We start from the raw sequence: 23228 nt of genomic DNA, 5'->3' as shown, positions 1-23228 counted from the left end.
GGCTGCGCCATCTTGTTGTACGGACGCGGAGCGGGGGGGCGGGAGGAGGAGGAGGAGGTGGTGGAGGTGGGGGGAGAGGCAGGGCCGCCCGCGCGGCCTCCCGAGATGGTGATCTGCTGCGCGGCGCTGAATTGCTCCAACCGGCAGGGCAAAGCTCCCCGGGGTCGAGCGGCCGTCTCCTTCCACAGGTAACCAGGGGGAGGGCAGGAACAGGTCGCACCTGGTGCTGGGAGGGCGACTCGAGCACAGCCCTGCCCATCTCCTTCTCCGTGACATACGTCGGGCAGGCGGGCGAGGAGCCTCCTGCTTTTCCTCCTCCGTCGCCTGCAGCACCCTGACTGGCTGATGCCCCACGAAACAAGACGGGGTGCCCCGCTCGCATACCTGGCTGCTTGCATCCGCTCCCCCCCCCCCTTATTACCTCGCCTCCACCCGCTCCCAGGCAGATCGAGGGACAAAAGAGAATCCCTTATCCATGTTCTTTCCGCCAATACAACTCCGGCCGCCTAACCTAATTTTGAGAGAGGTGTGTCAGGGTTGTGCCCCCACCCCCCGGGAAGGTTGAGCGAGGCACTCTGCACATGCTTCCTTATGGCGACGATGATGACCCATTGCCCCGTCCGTCCCTCACTTTCCCACGTTTTATAGCAGAAGCGCAACCTTTGAAAACAGGTTCCAGGGCGGGTACGTCCTGAACTCTAAAAGTAAGCCCCACTTTTAAGGTGTGGAGCACAGGTGTGAGTGCACAGCCTTCCTGTTTGTAAGTTTGCCTGTCTCGTCCTGTCATAGTTCTGGGAATAAGGTGTATGCACCCACTGGAGAAAGCAACTTGCCCATCAGGTGTGCAGCAAACATCTTGGCAGATGGCAACAATTAGAAATGCCTGATTTTTTGCTTTTCTGGTAGCGTGCAAGAAGAGCATTCCCTAGCGTTAAGAAATATGCCACACCCATGCATATAGAAATGACAAATAGCTAAGTTGCAAAGATATGCAGAGTTTACTATAAATAACTTGAGAAAACAATATATATTTATAATTTGAGAAAAGAAGCAAATTTCATCCAGCCCAGCATTTTGTTTCCAGCAGCAACCAAGAATTCACAATCAGGGCAAAAGGTAGATTCTCAGCAAAGGGGTGTTGTCTCTGATCTAGAGAAGGGCTGTGGAATCTGTGGTCCTCCACATGATGTTGGACTCCTGAGTCTTGTCAATTGAATCCAACATGACCAATGGTCAGGGATGATGGGAGTCATACTCCATATTTTGCCCACATATTGGTTTTTTTCTTTTTGTATTAGACTATATGCAGATTTAGATTACATAAACTGTTCTGTCATTGAGAGTAGCAAAGTTCATTACATTGTTTCTTAAAGTGGGACTGATGACCAACAGCTATTGCTTTTGTCAAAGCACAGGCTTACTTCAGATATCATAAAAAAATTCCTTCCGGTAGCACTTTAGAGACCAACTAAGTTTGTTATTGGTATGAGCTTTCGTGTGCATGCACACTTCTTCAGATATCATAGTACATCAAACCATGGTTTGCTCTAACTATAGGTCAGAGCAGGCATAGGCAAACTCGGCCCTCCAGATGTTTTGGGACTACAACTCCCATCATCCCAGCTAACAGGACCAGTGGTCAGGGATGATGGAAATTGTAGCCTCAAAACATCTGGCGGTCTGAGTTTGCCTATGCATGGGTTAGAGCCCAAATCATGTTTTGAGCTTCCAATGTACAAGCAAACCATGGTTTAAAGCTGTTTGCTTTCATTTCCCCTTTGCTTTGCACTCCAGAAATGAAGCAAAGACCATGACTATAATTTGTCATTTCAGACATGACATAATGTAGTTTGCAAGTGCAGATACACTTCAAACCATTACTTGTGATTTTGGTTTGCTGACTGATTGCAAATCATGACATATCAAATCAGTCAGCATGCTAAACCAGAATAGTTAGATCATATACACTTAACATAGTGAGACTTAGTCATTGGTAAACCTGCAGAGGATTGCACTCCTTACCCATGATTTGGTATGACATCTAAATTGAGCAAAATAAATACTTTATAATACCTACTTGGTCTGCACTGAGGCAGCAGCTTCTGTTGTAACAGAAGTAACTAATACTAAAGTGGACATAGATGAAAAAGGGAAAGTTGTCATCCAACAATGGCATTTTGCACTATGGGTGAACAGAACTTGGATAAGGATATCCCAGTAGATATAATTTGCAGTAGATCAGCAACAATGCTGATGTTATTTATTATTACACTTATATCTTAGTTTTCCTTGAATGAGTTAAATATAGCATATTTTTGAGTTGAACATATTACTTCTTTATTGTTAAAGTATGTCCTGCTCCCCTGCCTGGCTTCAGTTGGAGGATCTTGGAGATCTATTAAAAACACACACATAAAGTAGATCATGCAAGCCGCCCCCACAATAGGTGATCATTTTGGCCTGTGGCACCACAGGTTTCCTGTTAGCTCCCAGAATGCATTTTGTCTGCTCATGATAGACATGAGAAACTGGCATAGTCTCCATCCAACTTTTCAGTGTCAGGTGTATTGAATCAGAAGGCTTGACACCTGAAAACCCATTTTTTCTGCCTTTGTGTTGAAGTGGTAATTTCAGACTGTTTTATACCTTTCCTGATATTCTCTCTCTACAGTTTGGAAGAGTCTGTTTCACAAAGCAGGTTAATGGGTTAGATTGCCTCTCTCATCATGGATAACTCACCGATATAGTGGAGCCAGACGGAGTTCTTCCATTCACACTATTTGCTCTTTTAAATTTACAGTGCTGATCAGGATCTATAGTGCCGTCAACAACACTTGACGTACCTTCAGATGCACTTCTGCCTGAACCAAGACACAGGCAAACAGATAAATGCACACACATTATTTGGTGTGGCTTACAATTTCTCTTCCCCAGAGTGAACAGTGGTAACCCCAGCAGTGTCTCCCCATCCTCTCCTCTTATTTGTCTGCATCTCACACTGCACTGGGAAGGAAGGTAGAAGGATATTTATGTGCCATCTTAGTTGGCAGTTCTTGAGGTCAGTGATCTCAGACTAAGCTGGAAGACTGCATAACTCCATATTAGGTCAGGGTCCATATTAGGACATATATTTCTGACTGGTACAAATACATTGTGATATGGTTAGCTGCTAAGCTCCCAAATCTAGACTTAAGGTATAGCAGGGATAACCTAACTAGGGTACCATCTAAAGTTCAGCAATAGATTACCAGTGATGGTGGTGCCCTTACTATAGTACTTTCCCTGTAGAAGACCCATCCGTCCAGCTGCTCTTATCATTCAGCCTGACCTAATGCAAAGTTAGGTGAGTCTGAGCCCCTTGGAAAGAAATAGGCTTAACCATATCCAACCCTGCATAGGAGTTGCAGCTTTAGCATAGCACTTGGCAGCTCATTTAAATCTGCTGGTTGGATTGTAAGAATTGTTTGCAAGTGGCTAAATGATTAAAATATTTTAACTGTCATTAATGTTACTGAATTGTATGTATTTCTGTTTGAAGAACCGTTTTCAGTTAGTCCAGAGTTACTGCATTTAAAAAAATGAACGAATAGGTTCAAAGCTGAAAGAGTCTTAACATACATGACAAATTTTGATTTGTAGAAAATGTAATTACTGCTGCATAGTTCTGCGCCCTGCAATGTAATCTTAACAGACTGTCTTTTTATAAAATTCAGGTTGCTCTTAAACGTAACTCAATGTATAAGCTACTTTGAAAAGCTCTAGGCAAAAAGCATACACAGTAATGCTTTTCCTTTACACTGTTTTGAAGGTTTCCCTTAAAGGATTCAAAGAGACTGATCCAGTGGTTAAAAGCAGTTCAGCGGGACAACTGGATTCCCACCAAGTATTCCTTTCTTTGCAGCGAGCACTTTACTAAAGACAGTTTTTCAAAACGGCACGAAGACCAGCACCGGCTGCTCAAGCCCACAGCTGTGCCAACCATCTTCCATATTTCAGAGAAAAGAGGGGAGAGCAGGGATTATGTCAAAAGGAGGAGGAAAATAGCAAGTCAGACTCTAGAAGGAGATGGCGATCAACCAAAGGAAGGAAGCGGTGAGGTAGTTGAGGGAATCTTATCATCTGACCAAAACTTGATAGTTCACGGGACTCAAGAAATAGAGCAAGTGACTCTTCAAGCTGAAATCAGGTCAATGTCAGAGCAGGGAGAAAATTTCCAGGACCAACTTGAAGGCTCCCTCAGGAGGATGTTAGCAGATAACCTAGTCACAAAAGTGACTCAAAATAAGCCAGGAAAACTGACTCTGGAGGATTGTTCTGAAGCAGTTATCCATTCTGGGAATTTGAAAATGGACAAAAGTGGTATATCGGAGGATGACTTCACCCCTCCTGTGTCTGGCGCATGCAAATTTATTGGCTCCCTTCACTCTTACAGCTTTTTCTCCAAGCACACTAGAGAGAGGTCATCTTTTCCAAAAGAGCAACTAGAAAGGAAAAGGTTAAGGAGAAGTGTGGATCCAAGCTGTAGTAGCAACACTCTGGAGCAGGATACTAGTTTAACAGAATCCTCCTCTACTTCCTCTCTCACTGCTATCCCTCAGAAACCTTCCCAGAATATGTCTGCTTCTCCTGCAGATCTGACCCCTAAGCCAGCAACAGAAGCTGTTGTAGGTCAGAAGGGAGAAACGGATGCCAACCCCATGTCCATCAATGAGGTCATCATGTCTGCTTCAGGAGCCTGCAAGCTCATTGATTCCCTGCATTCGTATTGCTTCTCCTCTAGGCAGAGCAAAAGTCAAGTGTGCTGCTTGAGAGAACAGGTAGAGAAGAAGAATGGAGAGCTAAAGCAGTTGAGACAAAAGATCAGTCGCTCCGACAGCCAAGTTAGAAAGCTGAAGGAAAAACTAGATGAACTGAAGAGGATCAATTTCCCATGCCTGAGCAACCTGCTGTCCCAGGACTGTGGTCAGTATCTTCTGCACTCTTAGCCAGGGCGAAATTGATATAAAAATATGAAGCCATTTAGTTAAATATAATGGGTGGGATTCAATGTTGCGTTATAATGAACAATCACACACTGCATGCATTGCAGCTTGCCAGATGGAATCATTGCCCCTCTTCTTCCCCTTCAGTGTTGGTCTGTGGTTTCTCCCAACTGCCCCTCGAGCCAATTTCAGGGGGCACACAGTGAGAGGAGAGGGCAGGACGTCCCATTACACTAGCGGAAGTCCGTGTTAGGTGAATTCTGCCCATTTCCTTAAAAATACCTTATTATTGGTGATATAGCTTCCAGTTTTTGAAAATGAAACTGCTTGCAAACTTGTATACTTTGTTGTTGAAACTAGGATCGTCAGGTGCAAAAGAGGCCAAGCAACCCGCACATTAAATTGTCATGTAAAAAAGAGAATTTTAGCAGCAGGTGTGGCTTGTTATGCAAGCCACATCTGCTGAGATTTCCTCTTTTATACAACTAGGAAAGCTGCAGGCGTCCTACCCTCTTTTGCACTTGGCCGCCCTAACCGAAACATTCACACGTACATTCCCCACCCTTACGCCATGCACCAGTGCTCTGAAATTTGAGGAGAGGAGGAATATTGCCCTTAGAATTGCATTTTTGGGGTTTCGATTGTTTGCATTACTGCCTATGGGTGAGACATTAATATGCCAGTTTTAAAGCTTGTTTGAAAGTTGCTTGGGAATCCGGTTTATCCATCATATACCTCTCATTTATGAATATCATGATTTCTCAGCATGCTTTCCCTCTGAATGTGTAGCTTTCTTATACCCAAACACAGTTCAATTACCATTTGACATGCAGTTGGTACACTGTAAAAGGTAAAGTAAAGGTAAAGGGACCCCTGACCATTAGGTCCAGTTGTTACTGACTCTGGGGTTGCGGCACTCATCTCGCTTTATTGGCCAAGGAAGCCGGCATACAGCTTCTGGGTCATGTGGCCAGCATGACTAAGCTGCTTCTGGCGAACCAGAGCAGCGCACGGAAACTCCGTTTACCTTCCCGCCGGAGCAATACCTATTTATCTACTTCCACTTTGACGTGCTTTCGAACTGCTAGGTTGGCAGGAGCAGGGACCAAGCAATGGGAACTCCCACTGTCGCAGGGATTCGAGCCACCGACCTTCTGATTGGCAAGTCCTAGGCTCTGTGGTTGGTTATACCCAAAATAAGATGCATTATTTTAAAAAAAATGCCACTCAAGCCATAGGCTTGCAAGACAAATGCAGGCCTCCTGGCATTTGTAGCCATCCCATGGAGCTCCCCCCAGGCCACACTCATCACTAGCCCTGCATCCTCTGCATGCTTTTGCCTGGCTGGAATGTATCCTTCTCTGAATGAAGAACCATGTGTATGTGTGTGTACAAAACCTCTGACTTTTGCATGGCAGGAATGTAGCTTACTGTACAAAGTGACTTACAGTGTTTTCAGGAAAAAACCAAAGACATACATACATTAAACCCAGCATTAAAAAGACCGCCCGCGGAAAAAGCCCATATATAGTTAAAAGCCAAGTGAATGTTTTTGCCTGGCAACAAAAGGTAAGAGTCACATCTGTTGCCTTTGGCTTACCTGCTACTGACATATGACCTTGGAAGATTTCCTGTGAGATAATATGGTCCTTGAGCGCACCTACCTTAGGCCATTTCTTGTGTTCAGGAAGCAGACAGTGGAATGACAGTGCAGATTCAGTAATGCTGATGTGGCCAAGACCTGGCAAGTCAGGTGTTCCAGTGGAGTGTGTTTGTATGTGTGCACCAAAATCCTCAGAGCCCCGGAGGGGAAGGGGCCAAACTTCCTTCCTACTCCTCACATCAGGGTTGTCTAGGTATACTAGCCAAATTTTGCCTGAAATTTACTTGGAACATCTCCCCATTGGAGAAGAAGATCTGTAAGCTGAGGTAGGATAAAACACTCTAGCCACTGAGGACTGTGGAAGGTTTTGCCACACTTTCTCCTTTCCTTGCTGCTAAAGAGGTCAGTGGAAGTCATTTGCCTATAAGGGAATAAGGGAGAGGTGACATGTGCATACCTCTCATGGCTGGATTGTGATGAAGACGTTCAGAATTCATATACAAAACCTATTTACTACCAGAGGGTTTGAGACCAGGGGTGTGTAACCTGTAGCTGTCCAGCTGTGGCCATCCCACCAACCCCAGGCAGCATGGCCAGTGATGGGAGAAGTAGTCCAGCAACATCTGGAGGGCTACAGGTTAGCCTCCCTTGCTTTAGGTTGTTGTGCTGATTTAGGCCAGTGTTGCTCAAACTTGGGTCCCCACCTGTTGGACTACAACTCCCATCAACTCTATCTGGCAGGACCTTGCTGGCAGTGATCAGGCTATTCCCCTGACTGTAATTTGTTTTAACAGTTTTAAATTTTAAATTGTTGTAACTTGCCCTGGGACCTGCTGGTGAAGGGCAGGTAATAACCTTAGTAACAACAACAACAACTTCTGGTTGATGTTTTGAACAGTTGTTAACTGTTTTGTGTGTGCTCTGTAGAGAAACAAGGAATATGTTTCTGTGTGGACACTGTTACTTACAGATTACTTAGTCTCGTAAGAATGAAAGAAACGAAGGACAAAGTTGTAGGCTCCATATGTAACTTTGCCTGACAAAATTTGTATGAATTACTGATGCAATTTTGCTAATCTGCAATATCATACCCCTCAACTGTCTCGATTTAAGCGGGACATCCCATTTTGGGGGGCTGTGCTCTTGCACAAGTCACGTGACTCCCTGGCCTCGAAAGACGTGTGTCCCGGTTTTCCTCTGGGACATGTTAGAGGGTATGCAATATTATTGCTGAGACGCATATTATTTGCAAATGAGTATATGTGAAGCCTTCCCCCTGCTTTATGTTTTCCCCTTTGCATTGCAGCAAAGGCTCCAAGTAGAATTTTGCTAATCAGCTATACAGGTGGCAACCATTTTAGGCACCTCCAATCAGTGCACAATTACTGACATGCAGGTCCTTTTGTACCTGGAAGAGACAAGAAGGGGGACAGGGTGAAGCATAATGGGCGGGGACACACTTACGCACACTCCACCAATGTGTGCGGGGGCTGGGAACGGAACCCCTGCACGAAATGATCGCCATCTGTACTAACTGATAAAACTCGAATGTAAATACATATATGTTTGCTTTTAAATTCCTTTATGTAGCTTATCCTCTGTCTATGAAAAGGCAATAGTAGCCAGAAAGGAATTATGAGTCACAACATATGCCATACTTGTAGATTTCTTCTCTCCATAGCTTGCTTAAGCTAAACTACAAGTCCCAGAATACACTGGGGTAACCTCTGTGTAGAGTCCCAAGGTTGTTTCCTGTCTTGTCTTACTAGATTGCATCACAGTGTTCCTGGAGAATAGGGAATGATAAGCGATCTAGAGTGAACAAGCTAAAAATAATCTTTCACGATATGGCCAGCATTGAAACAGACACAGGTACAGTCTAAAATGCTTAACACTTAAGACATTCTGAAAACGGAGATTTGGATTCCATTTGAGCTCTTCTTAAGTTTCGTGCCTATTTAAATTATCCTGCAGGCCATTGTTCTCAGCCTTTGTGTGCAAAAATCTGTTGTCTCAACAGAGCGCACTGCACCTGCACTCTGCAACTTTACTTGGAGCTGCTATATGGTCCATGGGATTGTATTCAGAATGAGACCTCAGAATTATGCACTCGCTCCCTTGATCCAAATAGCTCAGTTAGTGGAGCATGACGCTCTTAATCTCAGGGTTGTGGGTTCGAACCTCACCTTGGGCAAAAGATTCCTGCGTTGCAGAGGGTTGGACTCGATGGCCATTGTGGTCCCTTCCAGCTATACAATTCTGTGATTCTATTATCTCTTCATCATGGGTAAAAGTTTACAAGTAAAACAGGGAAGAGCCCACAACCTTCCTGTTCAGTTAACTTCTGTTTATGGTGAGAGGGGAACTTGGTTAACAAACACTCTTGGCCACCCTCAGGGGTGTACAATGAAAGTACAATAAAATAATATATGCATTATTTAGCAAGTTTTATATATGGCTTAATAAAAAAAAAACCTTTACAGAGTTTACTTTAAATAGTTTTAAAATAGTAATTAAGAATAGGAATCAAAGCAGACCATGCAGCGGTAGAATCAAATATATCTTATTAGAATCAACTTATTGGTTGTATTTAAGGAGATTTTCCAAGGCCATATGTGTGCTTTGGAGTTGCACAATATGACATTTAATATGTACTGTATGAAAGGTTGAGAATGAGGAAGGAGATGTACTTTAAAACACCCTGGGATTCTCTATGTGTTTAAAAGAAAAAAAGGTAGCTGATTATGAATCAGATAAGATTTTTGACCAGCTAGTCATCTAACATTTTGCACGAATTTTCAGTTCACATTCTTTTTTCATTAGAGTAAAAATAAACATAGATATACTTACCGGTCCGGGCTGGATGATAAGTTGAATAACTTTGAGTTGAATTTCAACTTTGAGTCAGCATTCTCTGGTATCTCTGACCAACAACCTCTTAGTACAAATCTAACAGAAAGGTTGTCATCTTTTTTGCAGTCCACTATTCCTTTTCAAATTGCATGTGTTTCAATGGAATTTGTCGTGAAGATACAACTGCAAAGGATTCAGTGCCTTTGGAACTTTACAAGTGTATTTAGATGAGCTCTTAATGTAGTGAATCTGGAAGGTCCAGCAGTGACCTCTCAATTATTCTTTGTTCTCATTTAGTGATACCATTCCAGGTAACAAAAGTGACAAAAGTAACAAAAAAAAAGGAGCAGATACTGTAATACGGATCCATGTTACACCCTTTCAGGGAAGGCTGCTTTGAATTGCTGTATTATTACTTGAGCCACTAGATGGTAGCAAAAACCACATTTTCAGCTTTGCAAGCTTACCTGTTTTCATCCTCTTATAAATTAATGGAATCTAGTCTACAAAAGTTAAGTCATAATAAATTCTTAGTCTTCAAGTTGCCACAAGTCTCTTTGTTATAAACTGCATATGTTCTTCAAGGAAGAGAGGTCAGACTTTTGCATGACCTTATACTACTGTAATTGCATGGAAATTGTGCTTTGTCATAAATATTGCCATCATATTATGCTTAAGGAGATGGAAGGAAAAGAGTTTTCATTGAAATCTGCCCAGATAAAGAGAGCTTTTCAAAATAGCTCATCACACTTCTCACTGCTCTATGTAGAATAAAGTTAGCTTTGAAATATCCTTTTATGCCCATTTGATTGTATTTTTTAAAAACTGAAAAAGAATAGACTTGCCTAACACAAACATAACATTAGTACATAAACTGAAATAATAAATAGAGCACCTAAATATATACTCACAAGTTATGATTTCTTCACAACAAAAAGAATTCTTATTTACTCTGCTTTCAACAATTGGAAAGCACTCCATATAAAATAAAATTCTACCTAAAGATATAGATATTGTCCCTGATGCAAATAAGTGTTTCGTCCCTGCCTGCCCCTGCAGTACTATACCACTTGCATGGAGTGCTTGCCATCTTGCATGGAGCAGTCAAATTTTTAAAAGGACAAGTCAGTCTGTAGAATTCTGTGTGTTCATTTTTAAAGAAAGTGTGCTTTGGGTGCTTGTAGACAAGGGTACTATACTGAAGAGTTACAACGGTAATTTAATCATAAAAAAACATCAATTTTACCATACCAGTATCGTATTATTATTTGAGCTATCATCAAAGAACAAGAAAATCAGATACTGCTGGACGTTAGCAGACATTTGAGAACACTGAGGTCAGGTGTTCATGCAAAGCATAGTTATGTCAATCTTGTGTACCGTCAATCACTCATTCATCTGGCTTGAGCCTTGAATGGGACCATTCCTGTTAGGAAGCAGGGAAGACTACAATGCTTTGTTCTGGTTCCTACTTGTGTTTCCCAACTTACAGGTTATAGCTTTGTTATGACATTGCTTTCTCTGTCTAAAATAATGCTTGCCATTGATACAGTTATTTGTATATAGCTAGTTGCTCTTTGTGTACACATATATAGCTATTTGAATGTGTGGCAGCACATTCAGTATTAATATGAAGGGGAATTGGGTGTGTACAGCTTTGCCCAGCTCTGGTTTTCCAGCTGAAATTTTTCCATGCCTGAAAATTTATGATAGCGTCATTTAGGAAAATGACATACTTGTATTATTGTTTCTTCTTCTTCTTCTCTTCAGGACTGTGAACATTCCAGCAGTTTTTCTTTGATGTAATTATGCCCTTCCCCAGCATTGCTGCTTTGATTGCAGATCTTTTCTGTAACATATAGTTTGACCCTGAGGGGGGTAAGAAATGGTCAAGGAGCCTATATGCACATAGCTAGTCAAAAATTTATTTCGAGCCAGGTTTGTAAAATATGAAATTTGTTTGTTTTGAACTTTCGACCCACCTGAACTCTCGTGCGGCCAGAGCTGGATAAAAACAGATAAAATGAAAGAGGATGGTACAACACGCAACATGGCTACTGGGAACTGTCTCACCAATGCAAAGTAGTTGGCCAACATTGACGTGGTAAGAGCTAATTGCCCAAAGTCTTGGTGCAGTTTGCTTATCCTCAGTCTCTCTCTTCTCACAGAAACCCCGCAGTTGAACCCTGTGGTTGAGCCTCTCTCCTGGATGCTGGGCACCTGGCTGTCAGACCCCCCAGGAGATGGTACCTTCCCTGCAATGAAGCCCTTCCAATACCTCGAAGAAGTGTGCATCTCTCACGTGGGGCAACCCATGCTGAATTTTTCGTAAGTTTCCTTATTTTTGAGGGGGGTTTTCCGCAACAGGGACACCTTAAAATAATCTGTGTTGTTTATCAAATGAGACTGTTAGTGAGGTACAAGCTAAGAATCAATTTAAATAAAATCAGTGCGTAGAATAGAAATCAAATTCTTCCTAGAAATAGACATCCTGTTTTTCAGAAGCTGCTAAGCAGCTATTAACCTATCGCCACATAGATTTTTACATCTAGTTGTCATCCTTAGTGATGCAGTCAGTTTTCTTAAAGACCTCAAACATAAATGAAAGGACAGAAGTAACTGTGCAGGCAATATAACATCTCCACATCCCTACTAGTAATTCTAGTGCAAGATTGAGTTCCCAGGCACTTTAAGAAAGTAAATAGGCAGCAAAACCTTTAAAAGCCCCTTATGATCTTGCTTTCCCCCTGCTTCCCATTCCCTCCCAGTGCTCCCATGCTGTGTATGCCAGGGAAAGGTAAGAGCAGGGCAGATGGCAGAAGAGGCAGAGATAGCTGCAGGGTCAAGGTAGCTATGCAGCTGTTTGTGGGTTCACCAAGGAATTGGGTGTCTAGGGATCATAGACTTTGTAAAGAAGACCCCAAAATTTACTAATCAGCAACATTTATATTGCCCTGCTAAGAGGAGTTTTTTCTCAAACTTTGGCCTTCTACCAAGTAGACTGGAGATGACCCTCCTCCACCAGCCTGGTTATTCACCTGCATGGAATTCCTTTTATGCATGGCTGCCAGGTGATTTGTTGAATACAAGTCTGTCACATTAGGTGGGGGAAAGCAGCAGTGGCTGTATGATGGATTTGGGAACAATAGATAGTAGTAGTAGCAATAATAATAATAATAATAGTTTATTATTTATACCCCGCCCATCTGGCTGGGCTTCCCAGCCACTCTGGGCGGCTTCCAAGAAAATATTAAAATACTGTAATACATCAAACATTAAAAGCTTCCCTAAACAGGGGCTAAACAGATTGAAGGGGCATCAATGGCATAGGAATGTGTTGTGGGAGAACAGTGGTCATATGGGATGTTGTGATATAGTAGTTCTGGACACTTTCTTTTAGTTGGCTTAAGTGCTTAATGGGGTCCTTCCTGGTAGCCTGGGAATGGAATGTTTTTTCCAGAGCCAAGCAAGAGTGGGTGTGATCAAATGTATGATTTATTATCCTCCAGGCATTACAAAGATTTTTTCAATATATTTTTGAAATTTTTCCAGCTCTCTTGACTCAAAAAAAGATGCATTTCTATATAAGCACAAATGGAAAGTTGGAAATCTAACATGTTTTGGTTTTGAGAAAAACAGTTTTTCTTAGAATTTTGAGCGGTCTTTTGTGTTCTTAAAATGGAAAGTGAAATTTGAGAGTTGAAAGGATATTCCCTTTATGCTGTTGTAAAGATAAACAAACACCTCCTCAATGATTGCAATTATGCATGATACTATTTTCCCAAAGCCATGGCTCCCCCCCCCCAGGAGGTACTCAAGGGTACACAGTACCAGCACCTCTTTTTGTTGTTTTTGAAAACTGTGGCACTTACTGTAACAACTTTGTGGTGAATACTGGCACCTATTTTTCGGGGGGGGGGAGCACTTGTTAAAGCTGCTAGTTTTTATATCCTCTAAAAAGTGGTCGGTTCAGTATGCTTTGGAATTTAATGCACTATGCCACATGCCTGTTCTAGTTGCATAACTCTTTCTGCTGAATTGCCCAGCTGAAATACGGATTTTCACTAATTGGGAAGATTTGAACCCCTATAACGTTGCTTTAAAGAAAGAGTTGTGTTTTAAAATATTACTTGCCAGCTGATTCTGTAAATGGCAAAATTGCCTTGCTCCTTGGGGACTATTTAGGCCAAAAGTGAGCATCCATTCTTTCTCTGCATGACCTCTGCAGCAATGCAGTGTAGGAAATGATCCAGAAACATCATAAATATGGGAGAGGTAATAGGGCGGTTATGGAAGAAAGCATTCTTTGCTGCCGACATGGCATTTGGACCTGATGTATAAAATCAGCACTTTTTTTACTAGCACAGTTCTGTAGTTTTTAAAAGAACTGTTCAGGAGTTCTATGTGCAAGGAAACTTGTATTACTGCAGCGTTTTATGTCGAGGAAGAAGAACACTGTCATACTACTCCTGCGGTGACAGGTACACCTCAATATTCCTTATTAGGAGTTGCTGGAGTTGCCAAGTAAAATGAAAAATATACTCTGACAAGTATCTAATGGGACAGGCAAAAATGCACTGCATAGTTAAAAGAATATACAAATTTCCAAGAGAGGAAAAAAGATATCCAAGAAACTATCTTCAGCCATATGTGAGTGAACATAAGTTAGAAATGCCCTTACCTTCAGTGGGTCTACTCTGAATAGGACTTGCATTGAATATGATCCTATACTTCTTAAATGGGACTTCAGGTTTACTGTTTGTTGAGGACAAGTATGGGAGCACTATTTTCATTTCATACAGATGATGCTGAAAAAGCTGGATGAGTTCTAGTTTCTGTGGAGGATGTATTTACAGAGGCATGGTAATGTTAGTATCCTCCTATCCTAATAGATTCAACGCCTTCCATCCAGACACCAGGAAACCGATGCACCGAGAATGTGGATTTATCCGTATCAAACCTGACACTAACAAGGTGGCCTTCATCAGTGCTCAGAATACAGGTACTAGCCTAATTACATAGCAGGTTTTCTCCTCTTTCTCCTTTAAAACCAGCTTCCCTTAAAGCAGTCAGAAAGTGGCTTGATGCCGTACTTTCAACAAATCTCTCTTGCCTGCTTATAAGCCAAGTGTTGTCTTGTATTCCAGCTCTATGAACTGTGTCAATATTAATAATTTCTCTTCTTGATCCAGGTTTGGTAGAGGTGGAGGAAGGAGAAGTTAATGGGCAGGAGCTTTCTATAGCTTCCCACTCTGTAGCAAGGATCTCATTTGCCAAGAAACCCCATGTAGAGCAAGTGAGTATATTTAAGTGTGGTCCAGCTGAACTGGTATGACAAATCCGTACTCGGCATTCTGTTGCCTGCCTGAAGAGTTATATGAGGGCATGTACACAAGGTGAAATGCGCAGCTCGAAAGAGACCACTAAAGAGCGGAAGAGAGCAACTAACATCTGTAGCTATGAACTTCAGTGGTTAAGGATTTGAACCCTTAGTCAGCCGGCAAACAGATGCAAACAACTACCGAAATTTGGGGGATAAAACAGATAGGGTTCAGTTCCTGCAGAAGGGAGATGCTGAAGTGACTACAAGAAAGCTTTTGTGTATTCTGGCAGTGGCAGCTATTTAGATGCTGAAGGTGGGAAGAGCATCAAGACTAGAACCCAATTTCCTATAGCTCCACAGACTTGAGCTCCACATCTCAGGAAATGGCCGAAGGCAGACTCATGATGGGGCCTTTGAACTCACTAGTACAGTAGAACCACTTAGACCACAAGAGGTCCCAGATATGGCCAAGGATTATGATCTCACACAGGAAAAGGGTGGAGAGGGAGATGTGCCTGCAATTATATAGCTAATCAGAAAGAGTGGTGCAGGGCCTCACTGGATAAGTGTCTGACTCATTCATGCCCCAAGAAGCCTTTAACTTTGACATTCTCTTCAGCCCTACCTAGTTTTTGTAACTAATTTCCAATATCTGTCGATTTTTGTACCCAGCAGACCTTTCTATCAATCCGTCTCCCCACAGATTGGCAGCAGCACTGCTTGGTTGATAGTTACACTAGCAGAAACTGCTCATACTCTGAGTTGCAAAACTCTGACCAAAATGTGTACCCCTGACTTGATAGGATATTTTAGTGAATATTCTCCCTCCTGCCCACAACCTCTGTGGCACATGCCAAGACTGTGGTTACCTAATTTTTGGGACCCTCATTTACCCCTCACAAGACTCGGGTAAATGAGGGTCAAAATGGTTGGTTGGGGTTTCAGAAGCAGGAACAAATTTTCAGTATTTTGTACCAGACATTCCCAGTCTTTCAACAGTCCTGACTTTTCCTTCCTCTTGAATTGAATAGTAGGTTTCTCTCTGGCTGGCCTGATACTATACAGAAGAGACAAAAATTGTCCTCAGGTGTCCTTTGGCTATTTTAATATGGATGTCTGCCCTGGGAAGGCCCCTGGTTTGTAGAGAGACAGAAATGTCCTGTCCCTGGGCTGTTTACCCTGCTGAGCCTTAATTATGACTTGGATGAAAGGAGGCGCATTTATCTTGGTGCTTGCCACCACTTTCTCTGCTCTGTTAGAAGGCAACACAAGAAAACACCATGCTGATGGAGTGCTTGTTGGCTCCGCAGGCTGTGACTGTTCATGGATGTTGTAAAAAACCAAAAAAAATGTTGCTAGACCCCACACTTCCTTACCTAATCTCAAGGATTTCATCTGTTCAAGAATTTCTCATACTTCTAGCCAACAGGTCTCTTCTCTTCGTAGGACTGTCCCTCCTTCCCACCTCCCTCCCTCCCTTTTCTTTTCTTTTTTCTTTGTATACATGTTTTCCTCTTCATGTTGTTCACATGATTTCATGTAAGGCATATTGCTCTTTTAATAATAATTTTTATTATTTGGTAGCACTGCACAAGGTCTTAAGAGTATTATTCCTCATCAGGCAGCCTTGACTCTTGCAGTTGAAGAACTTAGCAGAGCAAACACATTCCCTTGGGGGAGAAAAAAGACAAAGTCAAGTAGACAGTCTGCTTGTATAAAATTTAAAGTAGCTCTGTTCATCCTCATATTTCATGCTACTGTGAGATCTGTGCCAATTAAAAAAAAAATGCATTAAGCACTTGGTAGAAGAGGTAAAACAAGAACAGCAGTAGAGGACCTGAAAAAAATATTGGGGTCAGATAAATGACAGAGAAATTAAAGGTCCTGTCTATTTTGTGGAAGGGTGGCTGCTGAGAGAGGGCTACTGTCAAGCTTCCCTCTAATAGGGAACTTGGGTAGTGAGCGCCAACAGAAATGGGACCGCTGAGAAACAAGAGGGAGGCACTGGCACATTCAGTGGAACGCCAAGATTTACGGAACTACACAACTATGTATTAAAACAAACATGTTCAGTGGCCATGGAAGCTAAGTATCAGTTGAAAGAAAAAAGTGGGGAAGTGATGGGTGTAGATGAAAGGCTCCCTGGAGCAAACTGACTGGGTTGAACCCTGAACAAGAGGAGTCCTATTAGGAAATGATAATACATTGGAACATTCTGTTGCAGATCCTAATTGTTTCTACTGAGGATGAACTCAGGTGACTGAGTGTCAATCAGTTTGGAAGCTAAATGGGGCCACTCAAAAGTCAGGGATTCATTTCTAGATAACAGCAAGCCCCCAGATATGCAAAATTATGTAATGTTATGAATTATAAAGAAAGAGGATTTTATTAAAATAAAAAAGTAATGGTGAGGCCCCAGGGTGGGGGTACCTAGTGCCTTCTAGATATTATTGTATTACAGCTCTTAGCATCCCTATAAAAGAGTTTTTAACCGTTTAGTTAATGTAAAATTTTGGTGGTCAGTTAAAAATATAATGATCCCACGTTTCACAGATGCTCTGAAATGAGCCTACGCACACTGGACCCTTACATTTTTCATTTTTCTTGACTGTTGCCTAACAACAAAACCACATCCCACAAAGATACTCAGAATATCTATTTATGACCTTTTGTAAACTGCTTGTTTACAGACACTCACCCTCTTACATCCCTGTTGCTTATAGCTGCCCAATACATAATGTTAAAAGAGCTTGAATAATTTTGGACCGTGGAACTAATTTAATTTATTGGTACATTTAACCTACATTGTTATGTAAGTACTCTGCAGCAAAGCAATGCTAACAGTATTCCAGTATACTTCTGTTTATATTCTAGTGACTTGTCTGAGGGTGGGTGCTTCAAAAACGCAACATACCACTTAGTTCATTGTAGAGATGTCAAGGTCTGCCACTGTTAAAAACATTTGATAAAAATAGCTCCTGAATTTCCAGTCAAAGCATTGTAGAATTTAGAGTTGGGAAAGGCACAGGCTGCAATTTGAATGTAACTGGATGCATTACAAGAACAAGCCTGGCCTCTCCTCCCTTGGCTTATATGCTATTTCCTCCCCCTCTCCTCTAGCACTAACATAAGGAGATGAGAAACTTCCACTTCCATTTTAGATTAACCACAAGTAACCTTGTTTGAACACTAAACTATGTTTGACGTTTGCTGTGGTTGGTGAAAGCAAGTCAACTTCATAATCTCCCGTTTGAGTGTGCTCAAGCCCACCTGTAATGCAAAACACACACACACAAGGTTCACCTGCAAAGCATGTTATCTGAAAAGCATGGTAATTATCAGTATGTATTAAAGGTTTAATGTACTAAATATTAAGGCCCTGATAAATCAAGAACATGAAAAAGCAAGACCACTCACTCTTCATATTAATTCAGTTCCAACACTGGAACAGTAACACCAGAGATTTGTTTATTCAGGTTTTATCCTGTTCCATCCATTCCCTTAAGGATTTCTGCAGCTGTAGGGCAACTTACAGTTGCCGTTGAGTTCCTTTTGGAGGGAGGGGGGAAGCAAACTCCCAGAAGCTATAGGTCTTCCAGCCAGTTCCTGGGGTCAAGCTTTCTATTGCTGGCGAGAGCAGCAGGAGACACATCCCAGTTCACCCATGTCTCCTTTTCCTTGTCTCAGATTATCTTGCCTGTAACGTTTGGGATACATTTCCTGCGTGATTATGTAAAAATTACCAATATTCAGCGGTTTGTTTTAAAAGGGGGAAAGTATTTTATTCTGTAGACCTCTTCAAATAAAGACAGGAAATTGATTTTACTGGTGCGGTTTGTGTTTGCATTTCCTCACAATATATGGTTCCAAATAACAAGTGTATTAGAGAGCTTTAATGGAGCTGAAGTTTTTCTGTTTCAATAGCTGCATATTGGTGGGGTGTGGGTGTTTTTGCTGCAGTTGTACTTAACAAAATAACTTCTGGCAGGGTTTCTTTGGCAGGGATCCCGCAGTCCCGGATATCTCCACTCTTCTTTAAAAACCATGTTAACTATGGCAAAAAAGGGTAAAGGGCACCAACTTAGCATACACAAAACCTTGGATTGTGTGCAGAAATCTTTTACTGAAATAAGTGGAGGGGCGTTTTTGGCCTCTGCCAAAATGTGCTCTGACTACAGTGCCTTGCTTTACACTTATGGGCTGTTTGGTGCAAGACCCCCAGTATTCCATAGCTATCAAATTCTAAATTATTCTCTCCCCTCTCCCCTTTATTTAATATGTTTAATCCGATTCTCCATCACGGTTTTCTTCAATTTCAGCATTGTAATTCCTTGCCTTCGTATTCTCATACTTGGTTTAACCCTAGCTTGGCAAATTAGAAGCAGAAGACGCTTTCAAATGAGGCACACTGCTGAGTAAAGCAATCGCAAATGATTAGCAGTGGGTTTTGTTTTCCTTCACTATTTTGCCTTGTGTGTTTCTCTCCATGGTTGTTGAAAGGTTGAGTGATCTCAGAGCAGGATCCTGGTACAAAATATAAGCAAAAATCTTGAACAAAATAGTTCACCTTTTTCCTGATTTATGGGGTATATTATCTGTTCCTCTTGAATAATACTTGGGTGGTGGGGATATAAGAATTTTGCAGGGATGAGCCATTTTGCTTCCCAGTCCTGAGGACACAGATTTGGTTCAAGTCATTGGACAGTGGTTTGCTTTGCTGCTGTTTTTCTTCTTGAATTATAAACAGGGTCAAATAATAAGCCATGTGTTTTCTATTTCCCTCCTTAGATTACTAGAAAATTCAGGCTCAATTCTGATGGGAAACTAGAACAGACTGTCTCCATGGCAACCACTACGCAGCCAATGACTCAGCACCTTCACATTACCTACAAGAAAGTGACTCCTTAAAACAAAGAGGAGGTTGTTTCACCACAGAGGAATCGAGGCCAAGAAAACGGAAGCAGCTTGGAAGCAGTGACTCTGTATCTTTGTGATCCAGTTCCTACCTGACAGCAGAAACTATAGTTGCTGAAGGAAGTTATTCTAAGGTTTCTGTATTGGTAGACTTAAAAAACCAAAAGCCAATAAAAAAAGCCTTTATTTTTAAAGGTGTAGCTTGGAATGGTATTATGTTGAATTAGAAATGACTCCATGTTGTCATTTGTTAAAGAAGCATTGATAGTTTTTCCTTATGAAGCATGGAGGTGACGGGAGACTTCTGTCTTCAGTTTCTTTTTGCAATCTTTATGGTTTGCAAACAAGGTGGTTTATACAAAGGAAGAGGTCATGGATTCCTCTCATTAAATGCAGGCCATGGCTAGAACCGATAAATACCTATAAGAAGTTAAGCAATCCTGAGAGAGACTATGTTTTGCTTTTGTTTCTTAAACTCATTTCTCAAGTCATGATGAGAGCCCAGATCTTTTTCAGGTTTCTTATATAACCCATGTTCTGTTGAATAGGGTAAAACAAGAACTCCTTCCTTCATGGCTTCATGTAATAACTTGATCTTAACCAAAAGGTATGGGATAGAGATAAAAACAATTGCACTATCTTCCATTACAGCTTTGTGGTTGTTCCAGGCTGGAAGCTCATTGCACTACTCAGTCATTGCTTTGAGTGTGAGCTGTGTTGATTTTTCATATTCTCAGGAAATAACTCTGCTATGTTCAGTAAATTATTCTACTATGGTCTGTCCACCATGTAGTCCTGAGGAAGGAGCTTTGTCGTTCAAGAGAGCCATGGAGATGCAGCCACTCTAGAGAGAACCATTGGAGCTGTGTGAGTGGATTTGCAAGGGAAACGAGACCAAGAGGGCACTAATCCACTGCCGCCCTGTCTGTGGCAGTTGGTTCAGTTTGCCCAGTGGTAGGACAGTGGGAGAAACTGGGGAAATTACAATTTTATGGCAATGTGTGGATCTTGATGGAGGCTTTGTGACTGCACATTAAAAGCCTTGTCTATTAAACATAGGTATGTTTAATAAATAGCATTGGAAATGTTAAAACAAATGGCCAAGTTTCTGCTAGCTTTTTTCTGCCTTTCCATTAAAAAGCGCCCATGGGAGGTTTACAACAATAGAATCCACAATAAAAAAACCCCAGCCCACATAACATAATAAGCAATGTCACAACAGAGTTGTATAAAATTATACAAGTCTAATAACATCCAGCTTCCTGGACTTTATCCTCTATTGCCCTCTGAAACTGGGTTTTATTTCCATTTTCTTCCTCCTAGCAAAAGCTTTATTTTAGAAAAAGGATGTCACTCACCACAACCTCACTGATTTGTCTGATAACTGCTGTGGGAGAGAGATGTTTGTGGTCTTACACACTACTGAGTATTTCACAATCTCATCTCAGGGTCACTCCCTTCCTCTTTCAACCCTCCCCACCCCCACCCCCCATACCATGTTATATATGTAAAAAAGAAGGAAGAGTTAGATGAAGAGGGGGAAACTGACATGGAATTGATGAAGGAACAGTAGTGTAAATATTCAAAACTAGTTTGTTCCCAGTGTTATATTATTTTTAGTTATTGATTCCATAAGCTAAGCACAATGCTCCCCAAATATCTGCTGATCATTATTCCAGCTCCATTTATTAACTACACACCAACAGTTTTAAATTAAGCATTTGATCCTTAGGGTGACTTTTTAAAATGGGATTTTTCAGGCTCTGAATTCTAATAGATTACAGGGTTTTGTCAGGGCGTTTACTTTGCCCACTCTATATTAGTTTATTTCTTATCATCTCACCATTTAAAGTGTTCTGCTATCTAATCTGCACTAGGCTTTACATAAACATGATAGTTTAGCAGATAAGAGTTAAGTCAATCACATGCCCCTTGTCCCCTTATGATAGCCTTCCTATAACTCTCAAGAGCCCGTGTGGTGAGAAGCCTTATCTGTAAGCAAAGTCCTACACTGAACTGAAATGTCAGGATAGAGGTTGAGTTGCACTGCAGCAGGTCACACAGTGTCTGTGTGATTTCCTTAGACACAACTCGCCCTTTATGAATCAAGGCTGGCCAGAGTGAAATGACCACTTTAGGCAGCATATGATGAACAGGATAACCTCTCAGGCTTCTCTCCTGAACCCTGCAGTCATTCCTCTCTGTTGGGAGGACAGACATCCTTTCCAGAACTTTCTAATCTGCTTCCTTCATGTGGAGAACACAGTCCCATTGCCAGTGCTGAAGTGAAGCATACACACTCTACTTTTAAAGCACATTCTTTCAAATAACTCTGGACGCTGGGCACTATTAATGGGAATTGTGACTCTGTGAGGGGTAAACTGCAGTGCTCATAATTCTTTGAGGGAAATTGCTTTAAAGGGATTGTGCGTACACAGCCTGAAATTCAACTGCCTGTCCAGTCAGCTTCTGTACGTAGAAGGGGAGGGTGCCAGTTTGTTCTTTGCCTCAGGGAGCAAAATGTTTTGGGCAGGCCCAGCAATGCATGCCAGCATAACTGGCCAACTGCCACGGGGAAAAACATTTTGGTGTTGCTTAATCCAGTTAATCTTTCATGGCCATCAGCAGGAATAATCATACATTCCAATCACTTTATGCTCACTTAACAATTCTGGTACAATTATGAGCAGGCACGGTATAGATTGAAAATGTGAGTGCTTATTAAGTATTTAGAAGTTCAAAATATTGTTACACTCCAGTCTCCAAGCAGTGTGAGATTCCAGGGGTACCAGGTACACTTGCCAGGGTCTGTGTTTCCTTGGAACATAAAGATACGGCAGAAACCGTGGTGTCTATATGATGCATGGTTTGTTTACACATATATACTGTACAACCTGAACCTACATGGAGAGTGCAGAGCATTCACATCCCAAGAGGGCCCTGATCCTTCCATTGCTGCAGCCTCAGATTCCAAGATTGTATCAGACCCTCTCCGCAGCCTAAAACAGACTGCCCGTCTTGTGCTCTGACTTCCCCCTCCCCAGCTTGCAAAACTGGCACTCCCCCCCCCCCCGTTTGCTTAGCTCATCACCCAGAGTAATTCTGCCCTTCCCTCCTGAAACTCCGGCCTCTCACCTCAGGGAGGGGCTCTCTCCATTTTTTGTCTGGCCCAGAAAGTATCTGTTAATGACCTTCTTAATGGGTTAATAGTTTGACCATGATTAGCTGTGTTCCTCCAGTGACCCACCCTCTATGCCGGGCAGAATCCAGCAGAGTTTAATCAAGCTTTGATTAATTCTAACTTTGACTAAATCCAGGAATTATGGGGAGGATTAGCACCCAGGAGTTTAGGGGATCCTTGCCCTCTCCAAACTTATAACAATAATGTGAGTATGATCTGTTATGCAAGCACAGCAGCCATTTGCAAATAGATCCCCATAGGACTTGGCAGAGCCCCTCCCTCCCAGTAACTGAGCACCTAGTGGGCAAGGTCTTTACAAAGTATGGGAGGTCTGAGAGTGTGCTTCTCATATCTACCTCCACCCCTCTCTCA

At 42.0% G+C, this 23228-nt stretch overlaps 1 protein-coding gene across 5 annotated transcripts; it reads left to right on the top strand.

Annotated features, from left to right (window-relative positions):
- Positions 1-22: 22 nt before the first annotated feature.
- THAP4 (THAP domain containing 4) lies at positions 23-20772 on the top strand. 5 transcript variants are annotated; one of them, XM_083613809.1, is made up of 6 exons: positions 23-188; positions 3809-4962; positions 11607-11766; positions 14331-14440; positions 14631-14734; positions 19550-20772. In XM_083613809.1, the coding sequence occupies exons 1-6, from the start codon at positions 106-108 to the stop codon at positions 19667-19669; spliced, it is 1731 nt and encodes a 576-aa protein (XP_083469935.1). In that variant the 5' UTR covers positions 23-105; the 3' UTR covers positions 19670-20772. The 5 variants fall into 5 exon arrangements, 4 of the variants coding, with proteins under 4 accessions (XP_083469935.1, XP_083469937.1, XP_083469936.1 ...); XM_083613811.1 differs by having other exon boundaries at positions 53-188; positions 4781-4962; XM_083613810.1 differs by lacking the exon at positions 23-188 and adding an exon at positions 2806-3058.
- Positions 20773-23228: the final 2456 nt, after the last annotated feature.

Source organism: Podarcis filfolensis (genome assembly GCF_964270895.1).
Source record: "Podarcis filfolensis genome assembly, chromosome: 5".
NCBI classification, from domain to species: domain Eukaryota; kingdom Metazoa; phylum Chordata; class Lepidosauria; order Squamata; family Lacertidae; genus Podarcis; species Podarcis filfolensis.
Note: the sequence above shows the minus strand (reverse complement) of the source record. Positions and strands in the feature narration are given on the sequence as shown.

Coding starts and splice junctions, on each gene's coding strand:
- THAP4 (XM_083613809.1), top strand. CDS start 106: ATGGTGATCTGCTGCGCGGCGCTGAATTGCTCCAACCGGCAGGGCAAA. Junction 4,963..11,606: donor CCTGCTGTCCCAGGACTGTG/GTCAGTATCTTC, acceptor CTCTTCTCACAG/AAACCCCGCAGTTGAACCCT. Junction 11,767..14,330: donor CAACCCATGCTGAATTTTTC/GTAAGTTTCCTT, acceptor CTATCCTAATAG/ATTCAACGCCTTCCATCCAG.